General features: G+C 45.1%; 1 protein-coding gene across 2 annotated transcripts in view; it reads right to left on the bottom strand.

Annotated features, from left to right (window-relative positions):
- The window catches only part of RIMKLB (ribosomal modification protein rimK like family member B), a 49,727-nt gene extending 31,530 nt beyond the window's left edge, over window positions 1-18,197 (bottom strand). The window contains exons 1-3 of one of the 2 annotated variants that reach the window (XM_069864717.1): window positions 18,133-18,197; window positions 16,605-17,114; window positions 10,289-10,508 (exon numbers count right to left, since the gene is read on the bottom strand). In XM_069864717.1, coding sequence (XP_069720818.1) covers window positions 10,289-10,463 — 175 coding nt within the window. In that variant the 5' untranslated portion in view covers window positions 10,464-10,508; window positions 16,605-17,114; window positions 18,133-18,197. Of the gene's footprint in view, window positions 1-10,288; window positions 10,509-16,604; window positions 17,115-17,903; window positions 18,034-18,132 lie in introns of those variants that run through there. The other variant, XM_069864708.1, reaches the window with a different exon arrangement.
- Between the last annotated feature and the right edge of the window lie 7,306 nt (window positions 18,198-25,503).

Below are 25,503 nucleotides of genomic sequence, written 5' to 3'. Positions count from 1 at the left end.
CATTCCTTCCTCCATCTAAGATGGAAGTTGTAAGAGAAGTTTCTTACACACAGGCGAATGCCTCAGATGGCAGAGACTTCTCACTGCCAGCTCTTGTCTCTATGCGATGGATCAATAAACTCCTGAGAAGGCTCAGGGCAGATGGGCAAGGGCAACGTGCTTATGAAGCTCTGGGAGGAATGTGGGAAAAGACTAAACACACCTGTGACAAAGATAGCTGACATTATACTACTACAAAGGGCATAAGACGGTGGCTTTTAAGATAAAGGTTTGTAACAGTTACAGGGAAGCTGACTCTCAGTTGAGTGTATCAGCTAGTTGTATAAATATTTATCCAGGAGAGCCACAAGAGCATGAACGTCTTCCTGAGATAAACAGACCACCATGTGGGAGCGTATAGAGCTCAGCCCAACCTAAAGATAAAAACTGAATGACTATCCAAAAGAGCTCTGAAGAGACCTTTATGCCTTCCCAGTGACTAGGGACATCCAGCATCACAAGGGTGAGTGTATCACAGAGGCCTGTAACAAGAATCACATTTGTATCGTGATCCAACAGACCTCTGTCTATCCTACTAACTTATTTCTATCCCTATACAACTGTTCCAACAACAGGCAATTTTATATTTTGAACAACTAGTAGAATATTTACATAATTTTTTACAAAAAAACCTTATTCTTCTGCTCCTGCAAAAACTTAAATGAAAAGGAAAGTCCCCCCTCCCAAAGTTCCACAACACTGTACCAACCAACAAAAGAACACAGGCTAGATTCCTAAGGACACTTTAAATTCAAGTTCTTAAAACTCAAGGTAGATATTTATTGACCTTCTGACTGACCAGATATTATTCTTCTTTAGACAGAAACTGCCAAGAAATGGGATTTGATCGCATGAATTTTGAGCATTCCATTTCAGTGATGTTACATTATAACTACTACTGCAAACAAAATCATTTACCCTATTTACTGCGTCAGTGCAGCCCACCCCACTTTCTCAGATAAAAAATCCAGGAGGGAACACTGGCGTATTTACATGTGTTTTGAGATATGTAAGAAGCACAGCAAAACAGTCTCCAGCTCAACACTTCCACTATATGGAAGTACAGAGCAAGAACCTTTCTGTATAATAGGAAAAGCCTCTCAGTTAAAGCAGTTAAGCAGTTAATTAGTGTAATTCTAGCATGGTTTCTCTGACAACATGAGCAGAATACCTTTGTTCTCCTGCACTCTGCTCATGTTGTCAGAGCACCCATAACACACTCTGCTTCCCAAAGCTTGTTCAAATTTCTGACAATTACAAAGGCATTTTAAAACTCTGTGCAATGCTTTTAATCCTAAAATGGACTGGATCTTAAAACAGAAATCATGCAAGCTCTTCCATTTAAAGAACAATAATTAAAAGGACACCAGCACAGACTTTTGTGACATTGTAATTGTTAATTATTTACAACACAAGGAAACGAAAAACAGGTGATTGTTTCATTAGCGACACCTCTAATATTTTTTTGTTCTTTTCATTCCATTTTCTTCATGCAGCAAAGGGCAGACATAAAAGAAAAGTATTATTGTTGAAAGCATTTCACCACATTTTAGAGATGGATTTTACAGAAATAAGAAAATAAAGGGACTTGTCCACAGCCACAGTTAAAACACAAGTCTGGCACACTGGAAGACTCATCTCAACACTGAAAAAGTTCAGCAGTACCAGTCTCCCTTGTACTCACAATCATTGAGAATCAACCAACTGCCCATCATTCACAAATGGGTAATAACTAGACTTGGAGAAAAGGAGGAGAAAACCAAAGCTACTGTCACTGCTTAAAGAATAGGTAACATAGTACTTCGCCCATCACAAATCTAGCAAAGCAACCACAGTTATCAGTTTCATATCAGTTTTTCACACCAAAAATTGTAGCATCGATACTTGCGGTATCTCCTAATCTGTCACACCCCAATATACACACTTAAGTGCTATAGCACGCTACTGTTTGTGCAGTCATGCTGTTACCTGCCTTGAAGGATTAATGCAACATTAAAAGATACCCTCCACCAAGGAGAGTCTAATTCAGTTTAAAACAACACCAGTAAACAGATCTGGTTCACTATGCAACTGCTCAGACAACTGTGCCAGCACAACACACTTAAGTGACACAGCACTGGCACAGGGCTTGTTGGAAATATGACAGAGAACCCCCCAGCCAATTAAAGACTGTCTTGTGAAACATTAGGCTAATTTTCATTTCTTGGCTGTGATGTACGAGAACACCTCTTTCATCTAGTTTTTGTCTTTTTTACGTTATTTTCCCCCAGATGGCCATTCCTGAGAATTCTTAAAACAATGAAAAATCTGGCAATGCTTCCTGGCATTTTCAGATATGATGACATGCACGTATGTTCAAGATGATGGGCCCTACAAATTTTATTTTATTGGTGCTGCATTCAGTTCTGTTCAATATCTTTATTAAGGACCTGGATGAGGGGACTCAGTGACCTCTTAGCAAGTTTATGGACAACACTAAGCTGGGAGGAAGTGTTGATCTGTTGGAGGATAGGGAGGCTCTACAGAGGGATCTGAACAGGCTGGATCGATGGGCTGAGACCAATGGGATGAGGTTTAACAAGGTCAAGTATAGAGTAGTCCTGCACTTGGGACACAACAACCCCATGCAGCACTACAGGCTTGGGGAAGAGTTGCTCGAGAGCTGCCTGGAGGAGAAGGACCTGGGGGTGTTAGTTGACAGCAGCTGAATGTGAGCCAGCAGTGTTCCCAGGTGGCCATGAAGTCCAATAGCATCCCGGCTTGGAGTGCTGGAGTCACCATCCTTAGAGGTATTCAAAAGGCAGGTAGATGAAGTGCTTAGAGATATGATTTAGTAATGGACAGGTATGGTTGATGATCTTAAAGCTTTGTCTTTTCCAACCTAATGATTCTATAATTTAATGAAGAAACAGAATGCTTTCAAGAAGATGAAATTCTTTGCCAGCTCCCATTATTTAGCATCACCTTGAGAGAACAGGCTATCATTAATATAAGTAGAGAAATCTCTTGATAGTTAGGAAAAAACTGCAAGGACACTCAGGGCCAGAGTGTAAACGTTCCCTTCTCGTATGCATGACACAAAAAGTTGTTAGGTGTCACAGTTCTGAAATAAAACAATTATTCCTAAATCATGTGACAATTGTTGAAATGCAGTTTTTAAAATACATTTTTATGATAATAAAGCAAACGTTTGAATTGCTCTTTTTCCTACCAAAGATGTGTTTGTCTGACGTATCTAATATTGGGATGGTCACAGTCACCACCTCTAACCACAGCTACCATTCCAGAATTCCCTCTATGCAGTTCTTAACTGTCTACTTAGTAATTCTGATGGCTCAGTGGGGTTTATCATCTGAGTAGCAAGTGATGGGTTTCCACAGTGAAAGAAGATCACGAACGGTTTCAAGCGGTTCTGAGCCCAGCACTTTCAACAACACAAAATTCACTTTGCATCTAACCCCCTCCCAGTCCTTTGCACACAATGCAGTTTCTTCTCTGGCTCTCACTGTCTAGTCACAAACTAACTACCCAATTCTGCAGAGAAAAGCAATGGCTACTCTGGCTGTTGTTAGTTGCAGGAAACAGGCCAACTCCGCAGTCTCGACAAGGCATCTTGCCAAGGCCGCTTGCCTCTGCTCCATCACTCCAAGGGCCATTGCTGCATACTGCAGGAAAAGCTTTTACAGTAAGGTGCACTGCTGGACTAACAAGTGCTGGGGACTGCTGAAACACTCAGCATGAAGAGAAAGCGATTATGTTTCCTGTTGTGCGATACAAGACAGTCTTGAGGTGACTTAAAGATGATTCAAAAAAAATATTAAGAGTTTTGATACAGCAACCATTTCACAGATGTAAAAGCACTCTCCTCTCATAGATCTAGCTGATAGAGTTCTTTTCTTACCCTTATGCGGGAAACACAGGAATTTATTATCCAACCTTACTCTTTTTTCCCCAGCTTTCTATACTTAACAGTATAGAAACCTTTAACTATCCTGATTCCTCCATGTTTTTTTCCAATGCTATCTAACCCAGTGTGAGAAGGAAAAAAAAATCAAAATATCACAACTATATGCTACTAGTTCAGACCAAATTAGGAATGAAGAACAGATCACATGAAACAAAATCATATCTTGCAAGATTAAAGACTCATACAAAATAGTGACTAACACTGCAAATTTCAGGCTCACTCAGGAAACCCAGATGCCTAAATCAGCACACCAGGAACCTTTACCAAGTTTTCTAAATATTTCCTCTGCAGAAGAAAATACATCACCTCCCAGATGTCACCCACTGCCTTAAGGAATCCAGCTGACCATGCACAAAGTATTACTATTTGAAAACAGATGACTATTATGCCCTTTTTATTCCTCACCTAGGCTGATCACTAGTTTTTACATTCCCAAAGGAAAAGCCAAGAAAATCTTATTACAATAAGTTCACACTTTGCTTTATGCTTTAGGATACTCCAATTCCACTCACTCCAGTATCTTTATTAGTTGAAAGCTCATGAAAGCAACTTTCCTTAAAACTATCTGCCTTCACAGGACAGTATGAGAAAATACGGAGATTCCAAAATCCTGAAGTAAAGGAATTGTTTAAGTTGCTGGTTCAGCGATCTCCAATGTCTGCTATTTGGGTAGCAAGGAATTCTGATGAAGATATTCTTGTATGTAATTTTAATGAAGGAAAAATCCAAATTTCCCTAGTGCATTCTTCACCAATGAACACCTCTTGGGCTGCGTTTCCCTCTAGGTAAGGTGTGTAGTCTGTGGGGAAGGTTATTGCTAAGTCCTAGACACGGGTGAGGAGAAAGAGGTCTCTTCTCAGAAAGAGGAGACAATCAACAAATTATCTTTTGTCTCGTGCCCTCTAAGTACATGCTTCTTCCACCTCCATCCCACTCCACACACTCCTGCACAAAAGCTTTAATTTGTCTAGTTTCCAATTCCCCAAGCCTGTTATATCACTGCACTAGTAAATTTAAACAAATAGTTGAAAACTACATGCTTTAACAGGACTCACTGTGAAGACTTCACATGTGTGTCTGAAAATGTCATGCAGAGTTTTGTTAAATTACCTGCTGCATATTTCAAATGAACATAGGAACTGCCAAACTAGGTTAGTCAACTAGCCATTTAATTTCCTAATCCAGTGCTTGTTTTACAGCAGTAAATACCAGATACTTCAAAGACACACAAACACACACACACAAATCCTAAAGCTGACACTTTCAAGCATCCCAACCATGACAAGAATTCTGTTGTAAAGTATGCCTCAAAGCTACAACTAAATCAGCATAAATACAAGCCATTCAGTATAAGAGCTGCCCCATTCTCACCTGCCCTTGGGTACTAGACCTAGCAAATCTGCGACCACAGACTGAGTTGATGCAGCAAGCTATTACAACAGAAAATTGCTAATTATTTGGGCAGAGTTAGCATTCCATCGGATCAGCCATTGGATCAGCCAACTCAAGTCACACAAATGCCAGATCCTGCAAACAAGCAAAGAATGTGGTCAACTTTTTTCTTTTTTTTTTTTTTTTAATTAGATTAGCTTAGCTACAACATGAAAGCAAGCCAAGAGACGTGAAGTCCCTATACGACACAAGCAGCAACAGCAAATCTGGAAAGGGACAAGAAGAACATGGCTGCTGCATTCTGCAGGGGATCATACTGGACTGGTTTGACTTCAAAAATTTTAAGTCTTAAGAAACTGAGGCTACAGCCACATTGCAGTTTGACCAGTTTAAAGCAGAACAGCTGCAATACCACCCTCCATTTTTTTTTATGTGTGTAACCCTGTCCATTCCTGTGCAGTAATGTTGTGCATGTCTGACTCAGCAACAATTTTGGCCAGGTCAGCCCACTTTAATGCAGCTGGACTTCTCCACTTATTTTAGCTCAGCTTCTTCCTTGGAGATCTACAGAGTACCCCTGCCAGTGTGCAAGGGAAACAGGAATGTATGGCTCAAGCAAGCAGGCACTTACTTAAATGAGGCATAAACCACATTTATTTTCAAAAAATACTTGTTGAAGTTATGCTTAAAATGTTTTAAAAACAGTTCATATCAGTTTAAGAGCTTCCTTCTAAGCTTAAAGGAGAACTCCAATTTTACATCGCTTAACTTGCATTTATAAACATTTTTGGACTCTTGCAGTGTTGAGGCACCTGATGTAGATCTTGAGCTGCATGCAGGATCATTACATGTCTAGTACTACCGGGGCTGCAGGTGGTGCTTGGGATGTAGGGTCATCCCAAGTTTCAGCTGCAGAAGAAAATGAATTAGTGGGGACTGCTGGCTTGTCTGGGAATCCAGCCCTGGAGCACAACAGAGCTACGCCCCAGGAGTTGTTACTGCTGTGTCCACTGACTGAAATAACCCTGCCTCTCCCTTTCTCTTTGGCCACATCAGGTAAACGGCAAATCATATCATTCTCTGACATACAAAGAATTAATAAGAGTCTTTGTATCACAGAAGCTTTCCACATCTGTCTTTGGCTCTGGATTTCAGTGACACATCAATGCGCTCTACTGTCAAGGATGGCGAGGCTCTGGAGCGAATCCAGAGAAGAGCAACAAAGCTGGTGAAGGGGCTGGAGAACAGGCCTTATGAGGAGCAGCTGGCAGAGCTGGGGTTGTTTAGCCTGGAGAAGAGGAGGCTGAGGGGAGACCTCATTGCTCTCTGTAACTACCTGAAAGGAGGTTGTAGAGAGGAGGGTGCTGGCCTCTTCTGCCAAGTGACAGGGGACAGGACAAGAGGGAATGGCCTCAAGCTCCGCCACGGGAGGTTTAGGCTGGATATTAGGAAAAAAATTTTCACAGAAAGGGTCACTGGGCACTGGAACTCCCACCAGGGAGGTGGTTGAGTCACCTTCCCTGGAGGTTTTTAAGGCACGGGTGGACGAGGCACTGAGGGACATGGTTTAGTGTTTGATAGGAATAGTTGGACTCAATGATCCGGCGGGTCTCTTCCAACCTGGTTGTTCTATGATTCTATGACTATGTAAATGGAAGGGCCAATTTTCAATCTTGGTACATATCCCACTGTTCTGCTCAATTTTCCTACGTTTATAAGTGTTTTTTTCTGCTCTACTTTACCTTTCTGAGGTAATTAATTTCAAGCTTTTCCATGTCTTATGCTGGATTTTTAAGCTTTGAAGTCTTCAACCATGTTCTTGACAGTCAGCAAGTCCACGTAGAAGTTTCACTGGTTATATCATGTACAGAATCATAGAATGGTTTGGGTTGGAAGGGACCTTAAAGATCACCCAGTTCTCAGCCCCCCTGCAGTCAGCAGGGACACTTCCCACTAGATCAGGTTTCTCAAAGCCTCATCCAACCTGGCCTTGAACACCTCTGGGGTTGAGGCATCCACAATCTCTCTGGGCAACCTGTTCCAGTGGCTCACCACCCTCGCAGGAAAAAAAAAAATTCATAACATCTCATCTAAACCTCCCCTCTTCCAGCTTAAAATCACTACCCCTCATCCTGTCACTGTGCTCCCCGATAAAGGGCCCCTCCCCAGCTTTCCTATAGTTCCCTTTAAGTACTCGAAGGCTGCTATAAGGTTCCCTCTGGAGCTTTCTCTTCTCTAGACTGAAAAGCCCCAACTCTCAGCCTGTCCTTACAGGGAAGGTGATCTAGCCCTCTGATCACCTTTCTGGCCCTCCTCTGGACCCACTCAAAAAGATCCACATCTTCCCTGTGCTAAGGACTCCAAAACTGAATGCAGGACCCCAGGAGAGGTCTCACAAGAGTGGAGTAGAGGGGCAGGATGCTCTTCTCCACCCTGCTGCTCACACTTCTGATGCAGCCCAGTACACAGTTGTCTTTCTGAGCTGCAAGTGCACATTGCCGGCTCATGTAGAGCTTCTCATCCATTAACACTCCCAAGTCCTTCTCTTCAGGGCTGCTCTCAATCCATTCTCTGCCCAGCCTGGAATCATGCTAAAGAAATACTAGATTTTTAAAGTTTTAAATAGCATCCTCTAATTTCCAACTTAACTTTGTAAAATTAACATTCTTTTAACAATTTACTTAAGAAATTGCCTAGTATTTAAAGAACAAAAAAGAGCTCTAATCACAAGCATGAATATGCGAAAACCTAACTATTACTTCCTCCAACACTATGCATTACCAGCAGAGTCTGAGCTACTCCTCTACATTGTAAAAAATTCTGCCCAACCTGGACGCCTCACGGATAACAGACACCTCAGTAGATAACAGAAAGGGTTACGCAGAAAGGAACGCATTACCTCCTGGATTTTGTTCCAGGACACCCTTACCTAAACCAGCTGAGGACTTTAACAAGGAAAATTAAATGCACAACATTTGCTTGTGTCCTCCACCAGAAATCCATTATCAAAACATGTGAGCACACACCAGGAAAACGAAAACTGAAAAATTAAGAGGGAAGATTTTTTGCCTCTCTCCGAGAGAAAGAACTACTTGATGCAAGACAACTCCCACACATATATCCCCCCACAAAAAAGAAAAAAAAAAAATCACAATTATCCAGTCCAGGTTATTTATCAGAAAATTTCTATTTATAGTCTTTCAGGTTTTTTATCTCACTCCTTTTCAAAAGGTCAGTTATTTGCATAGTGTTGAATGAAAGCTTTGTATGAAAATAATTTCCCTTTTTTTTTTTACATTTTCTTTCCATTAATTTCCTTAGTTTTTCCTCATTCTTGTTCTACACATTCCTCAGTATTAGTTTTCCAGCTTGTCTACTTTATCTTTTCTTCTTGCAATAGATGCAGCATTAGGAGACATTAAATGGAAGAGAGCAGAAAGGCCATATTTAATTCCTCAGAAACAGGCAGGAGACAGGAAAGAAGAAAACATCACCAAGAAATAAAAACAATACAGGAAGACCAGTTATGCACCTTATAGACTGCAGCTACAGTCCAGGATGGCTGCCTTCACAGAACAGGCTGTCCAAGGGACAAGCATGCTCAAACTTTCTAACAAATAAGTCGCCTTGATTTGAGAACAGCCTACAGAGAATTTCAAATCCCTGATAAACATCAGACACCTCAGAATAAAAGACAAAATACATAAATAAAAGTTCGGTAATACCAGAACCAAACATCTTGTTTTCCCATACACTTGTTTCATGCTTATTTCCATGCATTTGTTTCATACTACAATAGGTTACAAATTCTGACCAAAGCTCTTACCCACAGTCAGTTTTAAGATTTCCCTCCTATACAGATACCCCAATAAGAAACAAGGTACAAGATTACATGGCAGCTCCTTCTTCAGGGCTGGAGGTACTTTCATATTTTCTTCCCACATAGATTTATTCTAATACAATTTTCAGAATTCAATTCCCAGATCTCCAGTGATTATTTTTTTTAATACATATATAGGGAGGAGAAACGGAAGAGGTAAATGTACAAAACAACAGTGCATACTCCTTCCTTTAGGAAATTTAAAAGCTGGGGGAAAAAATAAAGTGTTACACGGCTTGACACTGGTGGCATTAATACTCTTCCTTTAACATAAGCCTAATAACTACAGAATCATTTTACTTAATATTTCTAACAGACCTAAACGTCTTGCTTTTCATGTTTAATTGCCACAGGGGGGAAAAAAGAAAAGAAAAGAAAATCTAATAGGAAAACAGAACAGAAATCTTACAATTTAGTTTAAAACACTAGGAGTTGTAGTAATAGCTCAAATCATTCTGATGCACATACTTTGCTTTTCAGCCCCATTCTTTTCTGGCATAGAAGTAACTACCCATCCATACAGCAACATGCTTTAGTTATGTCACTTTATTACCTCTAGCTCGATGACAATTTGTACTGTCCACTGAAAATTCCTTTTGGTTTATCTCAAATGTGTTTGCTATTTTGGAGTCAGAACACAAAAGGAAGAAAAACCTCCCCCTGAACCTCTTAAATGTGACTTACAAGATTCAAGCACCTATGCAAAAATGAAACTCCACAATTTCCTCTTAATTAAGAGGTCTTACAGTTCTTATCCTGGAATCAAGCTAAAGTAACACTTCTCTCTGCCCTAGAGAGGGAAGGCAAAAATAGTTCTAATGCAAATTAGCAAAGTTAGCAATTATATTTGATTAAATGCTAAAGACCATATCATGTACATCTAACATGATTTAGATGATATAAGGTAGTCTGGCAAACATTTAATTCATTATTAAAGAGCACAGACGCTCCACTTCACAATCTTTTTTCAAATACCCTTTCAGCATATTCCCAGCTTAGCTCATTCTCACCAAGATTTCCATCCTCAATGGTCAGCACCACTTCATCCATCACCAGTGCCCGGAAATCTAGCTCCTCTTCACAGCACTTGGCCTTCAGTGCTCTCAGGATCTCCTGCTGAGGGTAATCTTCTCTGATGCGACGGTCTGTTAAGAACCACAGCCTAGGAGCAACTGAACTGCACATCTTGGACTTGTCTTGCAACCTTCAAGGTTTCTTTCAATGGAACTTCTAGATGGTGGAGAAGATGAGACTCTGTTAGAGTACATAACCTCCCATCTTCATGTTCCCCACTGTACAAAGTCCTACCCCCTCCGCACAAGCCAGTTCTTTTCAATGGAGTACAACTTCAAACCTCCAAGTCTGAAAATAATGTCTACACCTAATCTGCCACAGAAGCAATAACAGAAACAAATCCATTCACATTCAATGGAATGTAAACGCTAAAAATCAGGTCTTGGTCCTCAACCTTCCACAAGAAGTACACAGTTGACATAACTACCAGTAGTGTTAGTAGCACCTCTCTTTCTTGGCAGTACTACAAGGCATGACAAGGACTTAAAACATTTTGAATGGCCAACTCTGGAGGCCAGAATTTCAACTTCATGTTTGGGATAACTCCTTGCAACTGAAAATAACCCAGCCCCTCTCCTTGGTACTGCGAAAACATTGGTGACAGTCCTAATGTATCCCTTTCCACTATATTTGGAAGACAGAGGGTGCCAAATTCTTTATGTTAAAAAAGGAGTCCAGAACACAGTAGAAAATCCATTAAAACAAATTTTCCATTTAAGTATTTCAAGACTGATTTGCTCGTACAAATACTTCACATCCACTGTGAAATACATTTAGTATCATCCAGAACACATTAATGGAAAACCAAAGGAATAAAAAGCATCAACAAAACATTACGAATACCAAACATTAATACATGTAACCTAAAGCAAAGGCCAATGGCATCTTGGCTTGTATCAGAAACGGCGTGACCAGCAGGCCCAGGGAGGTTATTCTCCCTCTGTACTTGGCACTGGTGAGACCGCACCTCAAATACTGTGCTCAGTTCTGGGCCCCTCACCACAAGAAGGATGTTGAGGCTCTGGAGCGAATCCAGAGAAGAGCAACAAAGCTGGTGAAGGGGCTGGAGAACAGGCCTTATGAGGAGCAGCTGAGAGAGCTGGGGTTGTTTAGCCTGGAGAAGAGGAGGCTGAGGGGAGACCTCATTGCTCTCTACAACTACCTGAAAGGAGGTTGTAGAGAGGAGGGTGCTGGCCTCTTCTGCCAAGTGACAGGGGACAGGACGAGAGGGAATGGCCTCAAGCTCAGCCAGGGGACGTTTAGGCTGGACATTAGGAAAAAATTCTTCACAGAAAGGGTCATTGGGCCCTGGAACAGGCTGCCCAGGGAGGTGGTTGAGTCACCTTCCCTGGAGGTGTTTAAGGGATGGGTGGACGAGGTGCTGAGGGACATGGTTTAGTGTTTGATAGGAATGGTTGGACTCGATGATCCTGTGGGTCTCTTCCAACCTGGTTATTCTATGATTCTATGATCCTCAGCCAAGAATTGACACAATCTATATTTTTAAGAAGTGGCACTGCTACAGCACAGGTCAGAAGGCTTCTTGTCAATTTACCTGCATTTCTGCTATTTGCATGTATGACTGGGGAGACCAAACAGCCCCACCTACTGCCTCTCTTCTGAAAAACGGCTCTACCTAACAGGCTCTACCTATTACATTTAAAAAACAAGGTATAAAACATTGAGAACATTATACTGGACAAACTTTGTCATAATTAAAACAAAGAAAAAAAAAACAAAAAAAAAGAGAAAACTAAATCAGAAGCCATTTTCAGCCTGACTGAGGGTTTTTTAGTTTTTGGTTTGTTGTTTTTGAGATTCTTTACCCGCTCAGTACTGGTTCTAACATTGGTGCAAAGAAACAAGCATTTTGTCTCTAGCAGCCTTCTCCACATTTTTGGTTGCTACCAACCCTCAATTTCACTGTCATCAGCACTGTCCTCCCATTTTTCTCAAATCTCTTTTCTGCGTGGCCCTACCTCCACCCCTTGCAGAGTATGTGCCACCATCTCTCCCTGACTGCCATTTCAGCCCTCTTAAACATCAGCAAAGGTTTGAAGAAGAAATTTAAAAATCTATATCCTTTTCTTAGCTCCACCTTTCTTCTATTTTTGAAAGGAGCTACAGCATCACCAAGAAGAGTTATTCAAGTATCTCAATTAGCACACTAAAACAGCAGGTATACAGAAACGGGGAATGGATATTCCTCTCCTCCTAATACTATGTCTCACTTCCTCTAAATATTAAAATTTTATAAATGTATTTACAAAGGCTCACATTTCACCATAAGGCAGGCAGGTAACGACCTCAACGTCATTACCTGGAGGTAAAGATCAAGAAACTAACTTTAGGTCAAGCTACAAGCCAGCGGCAGAAGCAGAAATTACAACTATTTCCTTGACTTCCAACCCAATATCACCTCAAGGAATATCCTTTTCACACTAACATTCTGCTCCTAAAACCAGAATCTACTTACCAGCTTTAGCCTCTCCTTATAATCTCTATTTTTATTGAGTCTCATGGAACACAAAACCTGCAATTTACCCTATTAACCCAAACATCTTAACAATCCCTCCCACATTCTCAAGAAAATGGGCTGTAGGAGGAAAGCTTGCCTTGCAGTCAGATGCACAAGAGCATTAAGCTTTCAAATTGGAAATGATTTCCAGAATGTTTCCTTGAAAACCAACTCCACCCACTTCAATCTAAAAGACGCAGTCTCAGACAAAGCTGGGTGTGCATGGAATACTTCCGAATTCATGAAAGCATCTATTTCAAAATAAATATACTATATACAGGGGGAAGTGCAGACGCTGCAATATCTTCAAGATGACCAGTTAAAATGCAGTTTTCACTCAAAGCTGCTATAGTCAAAAGAGATTTATGAAATTAAAGGGAAATAATCGTTATAAACTTAAGCACATAAAGGAGACTGGGGGAGATAGAAGGGTGGCAACTGAAGTAAAAGCTCTACAATAAAAATCAAACCAGTCAGTTTGATTTGCCAGTTTGATATGCCAGCCAAGCAGACACTGCTGCATCTGCTCCAGCAAGATGCTGTGGATCAGATTCTTAGTAATTTAAAGAGCAAACAGAACGCACACCTCAACTTCGAACTGTGGCATCCCTTTATTGCTTAAGCTAGGCTTTGTTCTTGCATTCACACAGCAGCTCCCCAACTTCTGATCACATGCAGACATATTTCCCCTTGCATTCCCTGAATCTGTAAAAACATCTTTAGCAGTCGTTCTAACAAAAAACATTCACTGTGCTACTTTTTTACTTTATATCATGTGCAAATGTTTTATTGACATAACATGGAATTCAGCCAATCAGATCAGCTGGATAGAGAGACCTGGATATCTCTGAAGATCACTCTTTTTCCAATGAAGAGGTCTTCTCTTCACGTAGAGCGCCTTAAGAGACATGCCTGCAGGAATGGGATAGTCTCCAATGTTCATTTACTCCTTGTCCTGCCTGCAACACCTGAAAGCAGGCAGGAAGTGCACTAGTCTCTTTTTTCAACCTGAGCTGAAACAAGAAATGATTTTTAGGAGATATTAATTAATTTATGTATTAATGATAAACATGTAACATAAAAAGTAACTAGTATGCAATAAGATCATTCTGTATCCTTTCTATTCAGAATGCAACTACTCAATGTCTTTGTAAATTAAAAAGACCAGGTTGTTTCCTCCCTATGGGAATCATAGAATCACCAGGTTGGAAAAGACCCATCAGATCATCAAGTCCAACCATTCCTATCAATCACTAAACCATGCCCCTCAGCACCTTGTCCACCCATCCCTTAAACACCTCCAGGGAAGGTGAACCAACCACCTCCGTGGGGAGCCTGTTCCAGTGCCCAATGACCCTTTCTGTGAAAAATTTTTTCCTAATGTTCAGCCTGAACCTCCCCTGGCAGAGCTTGAGGCCATTCCCTCTCGTCCTGTCCCCTGTCACTTGGGAGAAGAGGCCAACACCCTCCTCTCTACAACCTCCTTTCAGGTAGTTAGAGAGCAATAAGGTCTCCCCTCAGCCTCCTCTTCTCCAGGCTAACAACCCCAGCTCTGCCAGCTGCTCCTCATAAGGCCTGTTCTCCAGCCCCTTCACCAGCTTCGTTGCTCTTCTCTGGGCTCGCTCTGGAACCCCAGATGTCTTTGTAGCATTGGGAATCACTGTGAGCTAGCTACCCGAGATGTTGGACCTGATGTTGTAGCACACTACCATTGAGCACAGTGCAATCTGGGAAGCAAGTCAGTGGAACAATTTTTACCATCAGCCCCTCCCAGATTCACCTCCTTTTTAGACCTTGGCTCGGACTCAGTTACAGCACTGTGCAGCTAACACAACTCCATTGATTTCCGCAGTTAATGGAGAGGTAAAACCTCATCTTAATTCTATCATACCTCTCGGTGTGTTTAATCCCTACAGCTCAGATAATGATAATCAAAGTCTCATAGAAGTGAGAAGCAAAGAGGAGACAGCCAGCCATGACCGCAGGGGGAAAAGGAGAGCTACAAAACATATAGGTCTAAGCACTCACCTCACTATAAATAACACTGCACTTTTGGATTTATCATTAAGGCATATCCCTCGATACTCATTTCCAGAACAATGTTATTCAGGCTGGAAAAGGTATTTTGCTTTTCTTTTCATCATTAATTAGCTGAGGTTTGAGTATGCACTTCCAGTAAACCAACTGTTTCTACCATTACAGCAGTTTCTAAAATGCTGTTTTGGAGGCCACACCTCAAGAGACTGGAGACCTAAGAAGAGTTGGCAGATGCTCTGAAGATATCTCCTTTAGGAGATACCTCAAGGCATATCAGAATTGTAAAATGAATCTTAGGTAGCAGACAAGTTAAACAGCTAACGAAGGGTCATCTGGCATACAACTCAGCATATGATCCATCATACGCTGTCATGGAAGTCTGTCTCATCTTAATGAGAATAGAGCAGTATTTGAAACATCCCAGAAATATGACTTTCTATATCATAGGGAAAGCAGGTCTGAAAACAGCTCACAGCTGTTTCAAGCATAAAGCACGATTAATTTTTTCCACAGAAACATAACACAACAATGATTATCTAAAGAAAACCTTAAGGATATATGTATGGATGATGCATGCAACCCACAGCGATACAGAGATAAAAGCTCACATCTTGAATTACTTGTTAAAACTGCTTTAGAAAAATAAATCCAAGGTAAACAACTCATTCCTCACACTATTGCTTCATTGCGATGCTTAAGGGCTACCTCAAGAAAAATTCCTCTTTTACCTACCACTGACTAGTTTTCCTAAGACTGTCACATAACTGCTTGAGAATCTTTGGAAAAGTCACATTTTTAAAAACTCAAGAACCTAAAAAATAAATTTTTTTAATGCATTTTATGTAATACACTGAGCAGCTGCAGCGCAATCTGTCCAGCGCTGCTGCATTATCATCCGCCCTCTACACATGCATCATAGAATTTTAAGTCACTGTAGGCAGGTGAACCCCAAGCACACCTCTCTGAAAGCCTATCAGGGTATTCCCCTCCTTTTTCCTGTGAGATTTGTAGACCGCAACAGTCAAAGGATCTGGGAATATATCAATCGTTCCCATTCATCCCCAGTACATCCCCCCACCCCACATATAGGCAACTGCACTCCCCGAGATGGCTTTCATCTGCCTGTCGCCACCTTTGCCGTGAGAGATGCTGACGATGCTAGCAGCAACCCTTCCAGGCACAAGTGCCTCTGAAAGGCAGACCCGCCGCCGCCCATCCCCCGACCCCACCCCCGGTCTCTCCTCAGCTCTGTTCATGCTGGCAAGTAGGTGAGAACATCCCTCGTTCACACACCCCGGTTCCTCATCTCTAGCGAATAATCCATTCTCTCCCCGCTCCGCAACACTAGCCAGTGGCGGTCAGCATCAGCCTCCTACTTCGGTCCTAGTCTCAGCTCTCAGCCTTTTTCCCCCCCTCCCTCTCCACTCTGCCCGTGCGCGCGCACCCGTGCAAATAGAACATCCATTTCTTCCCACCCCGGTCGCTTTCCCGGAGAGAGCTCCTTCCACCTCTGCCCCAGCTCCCCTGCCGCCTGGCGCAACACCCCCCACCCCTCCTCCTGGATCCGCGAGGACGCAGCCGGTTTTCCCTCCTCCCTTCCCCCACCCCGCTCCCCATCTCCGTGCACGCTTCTCCCAGCGCCTGGCGTGGGGGAAGGGAAACGGGGCTGGAGGAATTACTGGGCTGGGGACACTTACCAAAAATTTGGTTAAGGAAGGGAGCGGAAGACGAAGAAAGCTACCGAGATGCTCCCTCCAGAGTGCCAAGTGCTGCTTCGGTTCTGGCTCCCTGCACGAGATCACGTGGCTGGCCGGGTACCCCTTCTCCTTGGATCCTCTGCTAACCAACAAGGGTGGCAGGGAAGTCTTCTCGATGCCTCTCTCCACTGCGCTCCAAAGGAGGGAAGGGTACTACTGAAGCCCCGGGAGCAAGCAAGGGACGACGATGATAACCTTCTCCTGGTCCTATAATGGGCAATATCTAGCAGCTGCCTCGGGGACCAAAAGGGATTTCTGAGGAGGGAAAGGGGGAAGTAAATGACTGATAAAGTAATTCCCAAATTGTCCTCCCCTGTGCGGGAGGAGGGATGGAAAGGAGGAAAAGGAGTACTGGTGAAGAGCTGTAGGTTTCTATGTAAAATAGACTCGGTCCTCGTGCGTCTACTTCCTCAGAACTACATCCCTAAATTACTCTGAAGTCACCAACACCTAGGGCGAAAAAAAAAAAGGAGAAACATCCCTTTTAGACATAAACAAACACGTAAAGGCGTCTAATAAGAGATAAACTAAATCCCAACAAAAGAAAAGGCTCCGTGCAAGGCACTGAGCAAAGCCGAAATAAAAAGATGGGATGAACGCGATCAGGGGAAATGTGCAACTTCAAATAGTTACAGAAACGTACTACCACAGAAATCCACTTTAAGGGGAAAAAACAAGTCCCCGAAGGTTAAGCAGTTTCTTCCTTTACTGAAAAACGCGCGCTCAAAGGAAACCTAAATCTGGATCTACACGTGAACGTACGAAGAAATCAAGTTTTAAAACCTACGAAAACTATTCCTATTTATTTGTGTGAGACTTCAATCCCCTCCCCAGAGTAACACTCAGAATTCAGATTGAGAGACTGAGGAAAACCGCGTCCCACGTCGGAAGCGCATATACCCGTGCATCACGCCCCGCCGCCGCGGAAAAAAAACCAGCTGTTTATAAACCGCGACCAGAGGAGAAGAAAAAAAAAAAGAGGGGGAAAAAAAAACCCCAAACCACTACGTTAACACGTCTGGAGGATGTTCGCTCAAACGCCACCGTTAACGACCGATCCCGCGAGCGGCGCCCCCGGCAGCCCCGAGTCCCTCCGCAACCGCCGCCTCAAACATCACAAAACAAAAGAGAGGGGACCCCTCTCTCCGGGTTCCGCCGCCAGACCCCGCGCCGGGCGCCCCCCGCCCCCCGGGAGCCGCTGCCCGCGCGCGCGCCCCCCGCCCCGCGCCGCGCCCGCACCTGGGCGCCGCGGCCGCCCTGTCCCGGCCCGCGCGCGCGGGGGAGCGCGGGCAGCTCCGCGCGCAGGGAGGGAAGGACGCGCGCAATCACCATGGGCGCAGCGCGGAGGGCGGGATGAGGGGGACGGTCCCACCCACCCATATCCACACACACACGCGCGCGCGCGCGCGCGCGCTCCCGTCCCTCCCTCCCTCCGTCCGTCGCCCGGTCCCCGCTCAGCCCGTCTCACCCGCCTCGGGCGCCGCCGAGCCTGGGGGCACTCGCGCGCCCCGCCGGCGCCGCTCCCCCCCCGCCCCTCCCCGTCCTCCTTCTTCCCCGCAGGGCGAAGCGGGCTCCGGGGAGACGCGCCCCTTCCTCCCCGCCGGCGGCAGTCGCTTGGGAGGCGCGGTCTTTGCTGCGAGGGGGAGAACCGGCGACGCGACGCTCGGGCCACACCCCCCCCTCCCCTCCCGCCCTCCTCCTCCTCCATCACCCCCCCGCGCTGGCGCGAGGAGCCCGGCTGTTCCCTGCACCGCGACCCCCGCCCCCCACCGCCTCCTCGCGCGCGCTCGCTCCCCGCCGCCCGGCTTGGGGGGGCTGAGGCCGCCCTCCGCCCGCCCCCCCCGTCCAGATTTAAACCTGTCTGAAATAAGACCACGACTATCCTTAATGACCTTTCCCAGGTCAGATTACGCAGCGATACCTCTTCAAGTGGGAATGCCCGAGGGAGGCTAGCACGATACAATCTAAAGGAAAATACAGTCTTTACAATTAAACATACTTGTTAGCCATTAAACTCTATTTTTCTTTGCGCTGCAGGTGTGGTCAGCATCAAATAAGAGCAGGCTTACATTTAATAGCCTCATCTTTCTGTTTCCTTCTCGTTAACATTTCTCTTTTATTTTCATAGAATCAGCGAATGGGTTGAGTTGTAAAGCCAGTTCCAACCCCGTTTCATGGACAGGGACACCTCCCACGTGGATCAGGTTGCTCAAAGCCCCATCCAACCTGGCCTTGAGCACCTCCAGGGGTGCGGCATCCACCACTTCCCTGGCCAACCTGTGCCAGTGCCTCACCACCCTCGCAGTGAAAAATGTCATCCTGACATCTCTTCTAAGAAATCTCTCTTTCAGCGTAAAGCCGTTCCTCCTCATTCTATCCCTGCACTCCTTGATGAAGAGTCCCTCCCTAGCTCCCTGTCCAGACTCCCCCACCTGCTGCCCGCTCCTGGGGGTCAGAATCGTCCCATGGCCATGCGTGACCAGTTGCAGTGCAGCATGCGTAGCCAGCAGCTGTGTGGCAAAAGACATGGCGCCTGTCGCGCTCACCTCTGCTGCTGCTGGCATGTGTCATGCTAAGCCAGAACCTCTGTCTTTCGTGTGAGAGGGAAATGTGTGGCATGTCCCACACACCACCTGCCACGTGTTGTCACGTGTCCGTTGTGCCCGGTGTGCACCCAGGGCTGCATCATCCCTTGCTGCTCTCATTTTTCTAAAATAATAACTGTTGGCAACAAATGAGAGTGACACATCCAGTGTATCAATCAACACCTTGTTTATCAGTTCTGTGGCACACTTAGTTCCCTCCATACCACACCCTTTACAATCACAGTATTGCATTGTATGCACTATATGCTGACAACACATTGCCACCAAAACACACACAGGGCACACTTTGGACACAAAACCAAATGGTCCTTCCTCTTTCCCATCTCCTATACATCCCTGAATGGTTGAAGTGGCACTTGGAACATATGGCTATTCACTCAGCAGCACATGTTGAAAATACACCAACTTCCACCTTACTTCTATTAATTGCTTTATTTCCTTCACCTGAGCGACATAAACAAAATGCTGCCTGTACAAAACTGCCACGTATCTGAGAGTCCCAGTTCAACTGACTGCCTAGTCCAACAAGAGGATTAGCAGGATATTCCCAAGAATTTCTCAGGTGTGAAATGGTATTGATTGGTTTGATGTCTGCCATGCACATAGTAAACCCACTCTGTGGCCCCGCAGGCCCAGAGGGGCATGTGTACAAACCACACGTATATGAATTGTCATTCACATGGGTGGCGCACTGAGCTCCATTCCATCCATTGCCACTGGATCTCTGAGTAGCTGAGGTTGCAAGGCATCTCTCCAGCACCTCTACTCAACACAGGGACAGATTGAGCAGGTCATCCAGACTTACATCCAGTCAGGTTTTGAGTATCTTCACAAACTCTCTGCAACCTGTTACAGTGTTCCACCACTTGACCACCCTCACAAGGAAGGAAAAAAATAAAAAACAACCACAAAACTCCCACCCCCGACACGTATTTATACATGTCAATAAGATCTCCCTGAGCCTTCTGTTCTCCAGGCTGAACAAACCCAACTCTCTCGGCTTTTCCTCACGTGAGATGATGCTCCAAGTCCCTAACCATCTTCACAGCCGTTTGCTGAACTCATCCACTATGTGCATGACTCATTCGTATGGGGAAGCCCAGAACTGGACACAAGACTCCAGATGTGATCTCACCAGTCTTCACCACACACACCAAATATATCCAACATACTGCGCCAGTTCTATCCAGTGTGAATTTCTCCTTCATCAGCCTTCATAACCTCTAGATACAGTATACACAGTCTGTGTCCCATGGGAATAATGTGTATCATAGAATCATAGAATGGTTTGGTTGGAAAAGACCCTTGAGATTATCAAGTCCACCCATACCTTCCACTACTAAACCATATCCTCAAGCACCTCCTCTACCCACCTTCTAAACACCTCCAGGCATGGGGACTCCACCACTGGTCCACTCCTAGGCAGCCCGTTCCAGTGCCTGATAACCCTTTCAGGGAAGGAATTTTTCCTGATGTCTAATCTCAACCTCCCCTGGTGCAACCTAAGGCCATTTCCTCTTGTCCTATCGCCTGTCACTTGGGAGAAGAGACCAACATCCACCTTGCTCCAATCTCCTTTCTGGTAGTTGTATGTTGCTCAACAATCTCTGTTATGCTTCCAGCTTTGCAAATATGGGACATAATCACATGGTGATGTCTGATAACCCCGAACTCCCATCCTGTCATGAATGTAACTGATTCAGGTGGCTTTCTTCTGCCTCTTAAGCACGTGGCAGATCTGTCCTAACCATTTTATTTATCCTACCTGAATAACAGGCACTTTACATACCCCTTGCTTCCCCAGTGTAGTTCATCTGGTGCATCCAGCTGCATTTCAGACAGGCTCTAAAACCTGCCGTAGCAGGATAAAGATGTGTCAGCTAAACCTTTCATCCAGCACCCCCAATATTTAACTGACACAATGGGACTGATTTCCACAGTAGTAACCTATATATTACAAGGCTGAATGCCCTAAATTTTGCTGCAATGTTTATTCATTCATACTGCAGAATGATGTACCACAATATCACATGCTCCTACTTTGGTACACCTCCTGCAAAATTATAGCTGATAGTCATAATGCAAATACCACTGAGCATTTCTAAGACTGACATTACTGAAGGGTATGTACGTTTGTTTGCTTGGTTCTGCATAACCATCCAGGTCCTGCTCCTGAAAACCCCATGTGTGATTCAGATAGCTCTTCTGAAAGTGATTTGCCTCATGAGTATGCAATAGCAAAGGCTACCTCACAGATGAAGTCAGTGGCCAAAATCCCTGCTCTAGAGATGCTCTCATCAGATGTTTTACTGCCTGCTTAGGCTGCTCACTGATACATCTCGCTTCTCATGGCTGCGAGCCAGAGACCACTTCTGGATTCTAGGTTCCCGTCCACTCGACCCAGTACAACAACAGCACAGGGGAAACAACACTGTCACTCCCTTAAATCCCAACTGAAAGTACCACTTCAGAGGAGGAGGCAATTTTGCTTAAGTCCCAGCAGGGTAAATTACACAGAAACACCAGACAGTATTTTTGTTACTTTGACAGTAACAAAATAGTATCTTCTTTGATAGAATCACTACATTCTAAGTCTTCCAGAACAGAGTTCCCACATGCACTAAGTTCACACTTCCAAAGGTTGTAATTTCAGATTGTGAGATGCGCAGGTTTGTTTACACAGGGAATTTACTAATGGAAAACTGCTGTGGTAACACTGCTCTGCTGAGGATGTGTGTAACCACTACCCATCATCTAGCAGGCACATGTATTTCAGATAAGGATTCTTCTGGATTGATGTATGTAGCTTTCAATATAGTATAAACCAAAAAGAAAAGAAAAGCCCACATTAGGATTTATGTATCTATAACTACAGCGATATAATAAACCAGTATCTCTAGAACAATTTCTCATCATCTAGAAACTTAAGTCAGTATGGAGAGAATCCTGAAAATCTTCCATTATTTCTTAGGAGAGTGGAGTAGGAGAAAGTATCAATTTACTGCTCAGGATGTGCCCTCCCAGGACATGCCCACTGCTGCAAAACCTGAGTTCTTTTTAAAGCAGCTGTGTTGGATGTAGATGTTATGTTATGCTTCCTTAGAATTAGGCAAAATTCTTTTACTTTTTTTCTTTTTTCCTGTTTTGTTTGGTTGGGTTTGTTTGGGGTTTTTTTTGCCAGTGAAGGTGAGGTGTCTCCTGTCTCAGGACAAAATTCTCACTATTTGATAGTGCAAGGAGAGTGCTAGTGTCCTCAGTGTCAATGATCCAGAGTACCAAGGTTCTACTCTTTGGGAAAGAAATACAATCATAGCATCAGGAAAGAATGGATGCTTCTGAACACCACACATTCCTGGACCCCTCCTTTTGAGATTTTTCCCATGAACTCTGAAAAGCATAATGTAAGGACTGGTCCAAAGCCTTAATGTATGCAAAATCTGATTTCACGGTTGATTCCATGAAACGTCTTTTGTCACTGAGTTCACTAAAAATGCAAACCAGACATTTAGTGCCAAGGTCTGCAGGATATTACTCGGTCATTCACATCAGAAGGTTTTGTATACTGTCTCTGGCTGCGTGTATGAGCTTATGATGGAAAAATGGTGGAAAGTCTAGACTCTGCACATGTTGCTAAACTTAATTATTTATGCCAACTCGCTGAAGCCTGCACGCGGCCTGCGTCTGCGGTAGTTACTCATTTGGTCAGCTAAGTCTTATAGCAATGCTTCTGCTTCCCACTAGAACAACTGAATAACAAATAAAAAAATATAAGGCAAGGTAAATGCCTTTGTTCACTCATGAATGCTTGCGTTCACACATGAACACAGACGCTCCCACAGAAGGAAATGATTTCTGGATTCTGTTTCAATGGGAAAATGGCTGCATCATTCTTGTTTCACACTGTGTAAAATAAGGACAATGCAAACCGGTGCAAAATGATCTTTAATTTCACAGCACTTCGGTTTCTCGTTGCTTCTGGGCATTACAATAAACCCTGCTCTGAATAAACTACTGTAAAGCAGCGGAAAAGGGAGAAACCGCTGCCAACACAAAGGACTCGCACCTGAGGAGGGTCTGCAGCTCAGTCCCAGGTTTCACTGACTCAACCCCAAAAGCATCGCAGCCCGGCACCATCCACGCCTCCAACCTCATCCTTCCAGCCGCTCCGCGCCCATCACCCCATCACCCCTCGTCCCCTCTTCCGGAGCCGCCAACGCGCGCCCCTTTGTCACCGCGCTGCCTGCGGACGAACCGCGTCCCTCGCCCTCCCCCACGACGTGCGCCGCGGGACTGGGGGGGGGGGGGGGTGCGCAGGCGCGTGCTCGCCTGTGCGGGGCGGCGGCGCGCGCCCAGCTGCAGCCGGATGGAAGCGGCGGTGGTGGCGGGCAGGGGATCCGCCAGGGAGGAGGCGCCGCACCCCCCCCGGCTGTGTCCGAGGCGCGGGGAGGGAGCGAGTAGGCGCTGCCAGGGCGGGAAAATCACTGACCCGGTGTAAATACCGGGAGAAATGAGCCCGGCCCGTGCTGGGGGTAGAAGGAGCGGCGGGACTCGAGGGAGGGGAGCGGGTGGCTGGGGAAGGTCAGGGGCTGCTGCTGTCCGTGCTCTGGGCGCAGATGGAGAACAAAGGAGCTCCGGCGGGCAGTTACCGGCAGAAACAAAGGGAAGGATGGAAGGCGGTTGGTAGGCTTCAGAGGCTGGTGTTCTAGAAGGCGGGAGTGCGTTTCGCCTGGCCAAGCTGCAGTTCGGCTGCAGGGAAACGGGGAACAGTGCTGAGGATCTGGACGAAAGGATATATGTGCTTTTGATGGGAACTAATTTGGAAGGAAAATGCTTCCTTCTCTTTGTTATCTCCCTTTTGCCCCTCCTTTTCATTTGTCTGGCCCTTTCTCCAGCTGCCTGTCTCACTCTGTATTTTCCCTCTTCCATCTTGATAAAGTTAATCTTTTTGTGTGCTTGCCTTTTTTGTTTTTTCCTGATTCCTTTCCCTCTCTGACTTCTGTTTCGCCCTTTTCTGTCTCTCTCCATTGTCTTCTGATGAATGCTGGTGCAGCGATGACTTAGGATTTTAGTGCCAGCTGGGAAGGATCTGATGCAACCAGAGGGCGTCAATGCCTTGTGGGCACTTGGCTGCATTGAGATTGATAAACACCCGCCCTGCAAGCTGAAAGGCTTGAGAGGGCGGGTTAAGCGTTCCCGAGTTTCTCCCAGTTTTTCTCCTGTGCCCGGAGCTGGTGAGAAGGTTTTGCAAGGAATCTGTTCTTAAGTCGTGGGGAGCAGTTTCTTCTGACTGATGCTCCCTCTCGCCACCACCAAGCGTGGTTGTACCCCCAGCGCCCACCTTCTGCCTTGAACCCACAGAGGCAAAGCGGGGGTGTGGGGGGGTGTGTTCCACGCTGGGGTCCCCCAGCCACCGCGGGAGCAGCGCTCAGGACCCTTACCCTTCCTCGCTTCTGTGGCCAGTTCCTCAGGGAGAAGGGTGGATGGAGGTGCCTTGCAGGAAGGCCAGAACTAGGTCACTGCAGCTGGTGCAGTACAGAGGTGGGGGGCAGAACGCCAGCCACCGCCAGAGGGGGGCGAGAGGAGTCATGCTGGATGGAGGAGGGGAAGCCTCTTCGAGAAGTTGCAAGGGCGGGATAGCCTGACTGCATGGCAGCCAGCACATCCCCGTCCTCCTCCAGGCACCCAAACCCCTCGCTCGCTGCCCTGCCTGTGCGGAGCTCTGTGGGCATCACCTCTAGCCAGCAGGGAGGGAAGAGGGTGGGAGAGAATGCTGGAAGGTGGATCGAGAGAAGGATATTAATAATGAGGAGAGTGCATGCAAACAGAGAAAAGGAGAAAAATATGAATAATGAACGGGTGGAGAGATATATTTACAAAAGAAAAAAAAAGAAGAGACGTGTGAAAGGCAACAATGACAGGTGATGTTGCAGCACTTGTAATCGGTGCAGTGGGGAGTAGGTCATCTGCATTCCTCAGCGCGCAGCAAAAGGACACATCCCCCTTGCCAAAATCCACAAGGCAGTAAAGCTTCAGCAGTCAACATCCTTACCATCACCAATAGCTTCAGGGGTACTGATGCACCTCCCTACTGTCCAAAGATCATACTGTTATCACCCTTCAGAGTGCAATGAAAGCACATCTCAGTAAGGTTTGCAGTATGCCTTGTTTGACCTTTCGAGTGTTTCTATGTCTCCGACATTGCCTCCCCTGTTAACAGCTCCAGAGAAATTCAT

The sequence above is a fragment of the Phaenicophaeus curvirostris genome, chromosome 1, assembly GCF_032191515.1.
Source record: "Phaenicophaeus curvirostris isolate KB17595 chromosome 1, BPBGC_Pcur_1.0, whole genome shotgun sequence".
Taxonomy (NCBI): domain Eukaryota; kingdom Metazoa; phylum Chordata; class Aves; order Cuculiformes; family Cuculidae; genus Phaenicophaeus; species Phaenicophaeus curvirostris.
Note: the sequence above shows the minus strand (reverse complement) of the source record. Positions and strands in the feature narration are given on the sequence as shown.